The sequence below is a fragment of the Schistocerca nitens genome, chromosome 2 (assembly GCF_023898315.1).
Source record: "Schistocerca nitens isolate TAMUIC-IGC-003100 chromosome 2, iqSchNite1.1, whole genome shotgun sequence".
In the NCBI taxonomy this organism is placed as follows: Eukaryota; Metazoa; Arthropoda; class Insecta; order Orthoptera; family Acrididae; genus Schistocerca; species Schistocerca nitens.
In genome coordinates, this window is record NC_064615.1 from 969,564,745 (window position 1) to 969,574,347 (window position 9,603).

At 37.8% G+C, this 9,603-nt stretch overlaps 1 protein-coding gene across 1 annotated transcript in view; it reads right to left on the reverse strand.

The window, feature by feature from the left end:
- Positions 1-7,788, reverse strand: part of LOC126237296 (cullin-associated NEDD8-dissociated protein 1) — a 165,061-nt gene extending 157,273 nt beyond the window's left edge. Inside the window, exons 1-4 of the mRNA XM_049947252.1 lie at positions 7,613-7,788; positions 5,217-5,386; positions 4,915-5,128; positions 373-521 (exon numbers count right to left, since the gene is read on the reverse strand). Coding sequence (XP_049803209.1) covers positions 373-521; positions 4,915-5,128; positions 5,217-5,386; positions 7,613-7,654 — 575 coding nt within the window. The 5' untranslated portion in view covers positions 7,655-7,788. The remainder of the gene's footprint in view (positions 1-372; positions 522-4,914; positions 5,129-5,216; positions 5,387-7,612) is intronic.
- Positions 7,789-9,603: the final 1,815 nt, after the last annotated feature.

The following is a 9,603-nucleotide window of genomic DNA, read 5'->3' on the forward strand; positions in this document are numbered from 1 at the left end:
CAATATTACTGATCATAATGTTGAACTTAATAATACTAATGCATATTCATTAATTATTCCCTTCCATTAAATGTAAATGTCATGTATGATGAACTATTATCTCCTTGTTGCAAATTACTGTGTATTAATTATAATTCTTGGTGTATGTTCTAAGGTATGACAAATGTGGGTGAAATGTTTAAAGTAACTGAGTTCTATATGACGTAGTTTCCATCAGGAAGCAAAATATTTATAACGGCACTAATTGACTTTTTTATTTTAACTTTTTCGTATTATAACAAGAGTTGAACACTCGGGTAAAATTACTCCTGCACAGGTGATTGGATCCCAACAACCATCAAATATTGAAGTAGGCTAAGGAAGGAACTATACCTTTTTCTGACAGCCTGGCGAGGTGACGACAACTGTGGTATCAATGCAGTAAGTATTGTGGTATGAAAACTGAGCAACAGGCCACCAAATCTTGAAAGCAGATCAGCCAATATGTCCAAAGCTTCCAGCTGAACAGACACGTCTTCCTTCTGAAAATTGGTTATCATTGTCAGCCATAAAATTGGACCAAGTAAGTGCACTCATCCATACAGACAAAGCAGCAGGCATGCGCGCACACACAAAGTAGCGAGCTTAAGCACGCACACAGTGAACAGTATCACCCGTATTACCTGACAAACCAAACTGAATACTTGGCCAGGATGGTTGCAATTTCGTGTTTGCACTTGAGGAACAGGAAGGGGAGGTAGTAGCACCATACACTCCAGTATTCTTGCAAGTGGAACATCGCCACAAGCTGAAAGTCTCCACATAAATACCCTGCATAGTACAATCAGACTGGCCCTTTCGATTGATAATATTCCTCAGACACTATCACTTTGCCAGCATTTATTCACAGAATCCATACGTATCTAAATAAACCACTGCTCACTTTAATTCTTATAGCTAATATGTTTGTAAAAACTTCATTTAATTTGCCTCCACACTATTTTCTTTGCGCATCAAGAGTGTGTGTGTGTGTGGGGTGGGGGGGGGGGTGGGGGGGGGGGCGCAACAACAAAGTACGTTACCAATGTTTCTGTAATGATTGCCCCTCTCAAAATTATGAATTTTAACATAATAAATGAATCTGAATGTACCTGCTGCACATTAAACATGAAAATTCCATTTTTTTCTCCACGTTCACTCTGTAACCAGTGTAATAAAGGTAATTATCAGCTGTTATAAAAGAAGAAAAAGGGCTAGTGTAACTGGTTAACACAAACCATAAAAAATGCATGGAAGTATGTTTTTTAACACAAACCTACATTTTTTTAAATGTAGCCCCGTTAGTTTTGTTAGCACATCTGAACATATAAACAAATACGTAATCAGTGCTGTTTGTTGCATTGTAAAATGTTAATTACATCCGAAGATATTGTAACCTAAAGTTGACGCTTGAGTACCACTCCTCCGCTGTTCGATCGTGTGTATCGGAGAGCACCGAATTACGTAGGGATCCAAAGGGAACGGTGATGGACCTTAGGTACAGAAGAGACTGGAACAGCACATTACGTCCACATGCTAACACCTTTTTATTGGTCTTTTTCACTGACGCACATGTACATTACCATGAGGGGTGAGGTACATGTACACACGTGGTTTCCATTTTCAATTACGGAGTGAAATAGAGTGTGTCCCCACATGTCAGGCCAATAGATGTTCGATGTGGTGGCCATCATTTGCTGCACACAATTGCAATCTCTGGTGTAATGAATGTCGTACACGCCGCAGTACATCTGGTGCAATGTCGCCGCAGGCTGCCACAATACATTGTTTCATATCCTCTGGGGTTGTAAGCACATCACGGTACACATTCTCCTTTAATGTACCCCACAGAAAGAAGTCCAGAGGTGTAAGATCAGGAGAACGGGCTGGCCAATTTATGCGTCCTCCACGTCCTATGAAACGCCCGTCGAACATCCTATCAAGGGTCAGCCTAGTGTTAATTGCGGAATGTGCAGGTGCACCATCATGTTGATACCATATACGTCGACGCGTTTCCAATGGGACATTTTCGAGCAACGTTCGCAGATCATTCTGTACAAACGCGATGTATGTTGCAGCTGTTTGGGCCCCTGCAATGAAGTGAGGACCAATGAGGTCGTCGCCAATGATTCCGCACCATACATTTACAGTCCACGGTTGCTGTCGCTCTACCTGTCTGAACCAGTGAGGATTGTCCACGGACCAGTAATGCATGTTCCGTAGATTCACTGCCCCGTGGTTTGTGAAACCCGCTTCATCGGTAAACAGGTAGAACTGCAACGCATTCTCTGTTAATGCCCATTGACAGAATTGCACTCGATGATTAAAGTCATCACCATGTAATTGCTGATGTAGCGACACATGAAACGGGTGAAAGCGGTGAAGATGCAGTATGCGCATGACACTACTTTGACTCAGTCCACTCATGTGTGACTTCATGGCAACAGCAGCTAACACACCAACTGCACCCGCTTCTCCTGTAACGGGCCTGTTACGGACCTGTTTACGTGCTACAACCATACCTGTTGCATACAGTTGGCGGTAGATGTTTTGCAATGTGCAGCACGTTGGATGCTCTCTGTCCGGGTACCGTTCTGCATACACACTGCAGGCTTCAGCTGCATTTCGTCGACACTCGCCATAGATGAGTATCATCTCCACCTTTTCAGAGTTCGAATACACCATGGTCACAGTTCCTACAACACTACACTATCACAGACGTCTGTTAACACGGTGTACTACAGTTGGTCTGCGTGCGGAGACGAATGCAGAACAACAATAGCAGCAAGCGCTACATGCTAGACCAAACCACAACAGTGCACTACAGCCACACTCGTAAACACGGTCATCATCATAAACATGTCCCTGCAGATGCTGCTCGCCGACCGTGGCCCGTGTTTGTTACAACACGCAACTGAACGTCGGAGGTTTCAAGCGTCAACTTTAGGTTACAATATCTCCGGATGTAATTAACGTTTTACAATGCAACAAATGGCACTGATTACGTATTTGTTTATATGTTCAGATGTGCTAACAAAACTAACGTAGTTCCATTTAAAAAAAAAACATAGGTTTGTGTTAAAAAATATACTTCCATGCATTTTTGTATGGTTTGTATTAAACAATTACACTAGCCCCTCTCCTCACGTTTGGTCTGTGGAATCGGTTCGTCAGTATTTGATGTGGTTTACGAAATACATCCAGCGGTAACGTTAGGTGACTCACCCTGTGTGTATATATATATATATATATATATATATATATATATATATATATATATATATATATATATATATCCAACAATACATGGAGAAAAAAATAAAAATAAATAAAAAATCCAGCGGTAGCGTTAGGTGACTCACCCTGTGTGTGTGTGTGTGTGTGTGTGTGTGTGTGTGTGTGTGTGTGTGTGTGTGTGTGTGTGTGTGTATATATCCAACAATACATTGAGACAGAAAAAAAAAATAATAATAATTTACAGCAGTACCTAACCCATGCCTTTCAGCACTATAGCTTGGGACTCTACACATAGTACTACTACAATGCTTTGCAAAATTTAGTCTTTTACCGATTGGGAAGTAAATTTCTCTCATTGACATCTTGACCAAAAGCCCATCAGGCTGAAAAGCTTTAATACTTATAGATGGTACCTTAAAAAAGATCACGATTCAGTCCATTCTCCGATTCCCATCCCCACATCCTTCTCTTGTCTGAATTTCTTTGCTAACTTTGAAGTTCTGCATCATATAAGCAAAAGGTCTCAGAAAAGTTACTAGGCCTATTTCCTTGTATCATTCATTATGTTGTAAAAGTTGATGCCAAGTAATACATTTATCCAAATGGTCAAATTCATTCTCACTATTTTTTCTTTGTAGTAATTACTTCAAATCCACTCATCTTAGCATCATGTCCCATAGATCATAATTTGCACGACACCCACTTCCTCAGCTTTAACCTTCTGCTTGCACATTCCGTCACCCTTTCTGCCTGCACTGTCACTGTTTCTCATCACCAATAAATTTAATTTTGTTAACAGCACACTTCCATTGTCAGCTAACAATGTTTATCATTTTCAACTTAATCCTGGCTGTACCTGGTTACACGACCAAGTTCATTCTCACTAAAGGCAGCAGGTCACTTTTCTGCCTCTTCCTCAGAAGATCTTCTAAAAACTTTTGTAACCTCCACATGAGCCACCCCACAATGCAGTCAAGTTACCATGCCAAGAAAGGAGCCAAGGAGACTTCATAGCTAAAGTCTGGATTGGGAACCACAGCATTCACAGTCTTATTTCTCTCCCATGCATAGGATGACACTGCATCAGTTTCACGTAGCCAGTGGTATTATAGTTTCACATAACCGGTAAGGGGAGAAAAGACGCAATGTTTTTCTAGGGCCAAAATTGAGACCAAAAGGTGATAATTTGGTTGAGAGTTGGCAAAATCAATTATATATAAAATAGTAAGAAATTTTGTCTCTGAACCTTGTGGTGACACAATGATCTGTGGCATAGCCCGAGGTCTAGGTTTGGTTAGAAGTTGACGATTTGGTTGTAAGCTGTCAAAGCCAACAACTATGATATGACATGCATTTGACAAAATTCCTCTGTCTCTTGCTACAGAACACACTTCTTCGCACCTGCTGAACTCCCACCCTGTCCTCAATTCAGCACAAAAAACTCTCATCAAATGTCAAGTTATCCTTTAAGACGATTAGAGGATCCCAGTGCATCAGGATGGTCCACAAGGAAATGTAAACAATACAAAAAATATATATCTGTTAAAAATTACACAATGTACTTATAAGCTCACTCACCTGTCAAGCAATAAAAATATATGTAATTGCAACTTTAAGAGTTAAAATAAAAATTTAGAGCACACGAACCAAAGTACTCACCTTCTCTATGGCACTACTGAGACGCCCCGTTATGCGTTTACAAACATTCGTGGCTAGTGCACTTGAGGCCAAAGGCAATTCACTGATAACTGTCTTTAGGCCTATACTGGAAATATCTCTAAGTTGTTCTTTATCAGAGACCATGTTCCCACACAGGGCATCTACTATTGTCTCCACTTGATATTCTTTGACTTTGTTTACTAATGGTCCCAAGCTAATAGTAAAAATAAAAAAGAAACATAAATATTCACTTCACATTATTAAAAAAAAAATACAGAAACAAAGAAGGCATATATTCTCACCACTTCACTGCCAAATTTTGAACTTCTCCATTTTTATCTTCTAGTAAACGAAGCAGCATTTTTACAACTTTTCTTTCTGAATCATCATCTAACTTAATACTATCTTTCTGAAGTTCCGTCATCAGGTCATTTGTAGCCATAAACCTGAAATCTTTATCACTTGATGTCATCTGGAAATAAACATTATTGAAAATTTATTTCTTGTAGTAGTAAGCAGCGGTCGCTGGAATGTACTTATGGGTATAAGCAGCTTTTGCAGCATGTGCTGATGTTGGCAATGCGTTGACGTTGGTCAGCCAGTTGGGGTGGATAGTGTACAGTAGCCAATGAGAGTTGCCAATGATTTCTTCCAGCATAAGATATGAATTGATTACATTTGTTTCCAAGATTAAGGATACCAGAATATTTTTTACTGATATGGTTACAATAAATTTTAAGGTTCGTTAATGATTTTTATATTAGTTTGCTATTTGACTGACCTGTCGTGTAGCCTGAGGCCTATGTTAGGATGGAATGTGAGTTTGGTCAATAAAAGTTATTCTGACAGACTGACCTGTAGCATGTCCCAAGACCTAGGTTTGGCTGGGCTGTGACAATTTGCTTGAGAGTTAGCAAAGTCACCAAATCTCAGTGCAAAAATATAATTACCATAAAAGACCGATACGTAGTGTAGCCGTAGATATAAGCTTGTAATTGCAATAAACTTCATTCATTTCAGATTTTGTTGAAAATTGCGACAGTGTAATCTCATTCTAAATGAACAATGTAGTAAACAGAACAAGCTCTTTTCAAAGCCAAATCATTTTATTACCTGAACTGGTTGTTGTGTCACAAAACAATTGGAAAACAGCAGATTTGGTAACAAGAGTTGTACACTGGAGGTACAAAAGCTCTGTTCATTTAAGCTTTTAAAATACCAACTGATGTATCTTTTCATACCTTGCACGCACATAACTGAATACTGACACCCAAAAACTGGAACAATAACCAAGGATATTGTCTCCGAAACCTTTGTTCATGTTCATACACCTATGCACTATATGTCTTACTTTTTCTTTACACCCAATGGCCTTTTTAAACATATTAATCTCACTAAATGTCTATTAGCTGATGATGCTAATGTCCTGATTTAGCCAAGTCGACAGCAGTAAAAAATTCAATGGCATAGCTCTCAGAGTAGACATACAACAAAAAAATAGGCCTCATGTGCAAATGCTGGGGGGGGGGGGGGGGGGGGGGCATGCAGCAGGGTACAGGTGAAGTAACATGTTACAGAAGCTGAGCATTGTGCTAGGGTCTAAGAAAATTAAACTCTGTCGGATATAAACAGTGATGGAGCAGCCATACCATGCACAGCACCATTCACTGTTCTGCTATGTACTCGGCTACTGGGGACTGCTATTCATAGTACAAACATAGGCTATTTCGAACAAAAAGGGACACTGACAACATGGGGCAACAAAAATTGGTATCTTGTAAATATCACTATTAAACTCAACATTTATTTACACATGAACTCATGTTGTCCATTAACCACAACCTAGTAAGTTAATTTAGCTTAATTATATACATGGCACTCTGTACAAGTGGACAAAAAATCTCCACAAACATCAGAATAACAGCCTACCATTATGGTGGAATTTATTCTGGTTTCACACTGAAATTGCACAATGTACACACCTACAATCTGAAGAGTTTTAAATGGTCTCATTAATAGCAACTTGCACGAAACATCAGTAGGCCTACACATAAATAAATACCTTCTGTACTACATCATACAAAATGTCTCAGGCACATACCCAAACATATTATATTAAATCTAAGAAATACATTTAGTGCAGAGTTTAACATAAATCAAACAATGACATAACTTTAGTCAACATTCCTTCGAAAAATGAGTAACTTATTACAACAGGTTGCTTTAATCAAAACGTTGAAAGTTGAGTTCTTTCTTATTTTCCTTACTTGCATGTTAAATACCTTGATCCACTTCCCCAACACTAAAGTTTGGTAGAGATACAACACTAACGTACATGTTGCACAAATCGGGTGAACACTAAGTGAAATTTTATGCAAATATCTGCTTCCTACAACCATTAATATAATAAAAACTATGTATGTTCCAAACCACAGTCTGAATGTGCAATATCCCATGAAACATACTTCGCAAGATGTATATCTGAAACGTGAAACTAAACATAACAAAAACTGTCAAAATGTAAAAAGAATCTGAGCTTGCTGGAGACACAAACCACTACATGATAAAGCAATTCATTTTTATCTTTATTCTGAATACGACTGTCAAAAATCAGGAAAGCTGTCGCTACTTTGTTGCGAATCAAGCTAGTAAAAACACAAATCTGATGAACATTTACTTCAGCCGTTTATACACTTACCTTCTCCAATAAATTCGCAATCTGATAGGACACACTCGCCATTTTCGTGATTTAATGATGAACTACCAGACAGAAATATTTGGGTTTTACAGGTATAAAAAATTTGAATTTATGAATCTTTTACTAAGTTTTCGACAATCACCCGGCGATTCACTGCCCACAGATCTACATCACAGGCAGAGATTAACTGCGATAAAGCAAAGAAGTGTTTTGAGGAATACAAGCCGAATGATAAACGACTCGGTAACGATCATGAGAAATACACCGTGGCGCTAACGTGACAGCATATTTCTTAGTGCTTAGATTAGATGAGCAACTACCTACTATACTTCAAGATTATTAATACTATTTACGACTTAGTCCTCAGACTTCTGAAACAAAATGTATAAAAAAATAAAATAGTATGTTTATGAATGAATGAAATTAGTTTCATCCGGTACCAAATAATCGAAAAGAATATCCTAAACTACTAAGTTCAGCGATACCCTCAAGGTTTTACTTTCACTGTGGATTACAGGACTTTAAGACATGTTGATATAATAACGTATTTGTCTTCTCATGTGCTTGGAACATGTACAGAAGCTTGTTCCACTCCTTACCGAGCACCAGTACCTTTGTAATTACACGCTATCACTACACAAAGTTAACATTAAAAAGTGTAAGATGATTACGATATACAACTGGGGATGCTGCGGTACCTGCTGCTCCCCACATTTAAGTCTCAATCTCTTTCTGTTCTCTGGCGCATGTATTCTTTTCTCCCAAGATATTAATGGTTTTCAATTTTGTTTTAAATTTCTACTGTCAATCAGAATTCTTGTTGGTTCCCAACCACCGTATCACATATCTGTATCACTGTTAAGTACCTTTGTTTAAAAATACAAGATCATTTTATTTTTATATAAATTTTCTTCATTTATAAGTGTTTAAAATCATTATACCTGTCATTCTTGTCTAAGGTAGTCCATACCATTACCATATAAAATGATAATTAATGATAATATCCTGTCATACGACCTCTATATAAAGTTAATGATTGCAGTCCTCTACAATTACAATAATTAGCTGCAACAGGCAGAAGACAGAATACATGGTTTGTTGGTGGTGCAGATTTTGATCGAAATAAAATCATGCTCCAGTTTTCTTCTTCGACATTCCAGTATAGAAGCGTTCACAGAATCAGCTAGGTGAAAAATCCGTGCAATAGGCGCATTTAATCAATCAATCAATCACTCAATTCCTTTTACTTGTCTGAAGACAACATTGCTGTTGCATAAGACATCGTCAAGTACAAGTTATTTCTTTGTGGACAACAGAATATAATACTACATATAACTTACATAAATTTTAATTTATACTAGCATAAGTTATTTCTTTGTGGGCACAGAATACAATGTTACATATTAAACTTACATAAATTTCAATTTACACTTTTATATTACCCAGTTTATAATATACATATTTTAGTTCACATTACAGTTAAATCATTTATACCATTACATAAAAATTCCTGAACATTATAGAAATTCTTTCTTTTTAGTCATGATTCCACCACCATTGTAAATTTATTATGGGGCAGTTCCTTAATACTTTGTGGTATTTTGTTCAGGAACACCTTGCCAATGTGTGTAAAATTGTTTTTGGTATTCGATAGTCTAGTCCAGGGGACATTTATGAAATTTCTGTTCCTGGTTTCATAAGTATGGACATTAGCCCTAGTTTCATATATAAGAGCATTCTCTTTGGCGTAGGCAAGAACTCGCAGAGTGTACAAGCTGGGAACAGTGAGTATTTTGTATTTGGAGAAGTATTATTTACAGGAAGTTGTGTTTTGTAGACCTAAAATGCACTTCACTATTTTCTTCTGCCACAGGAAGACATTCTTAGCCCCAGCAGAGTTCCCCCAGAGTATTATCCCATAGTTCGAATGTGTGTGAAAAAATGCATAATAGGCCATAAGGAGAAGGTATTGATTGAAACAGATTTTTAAT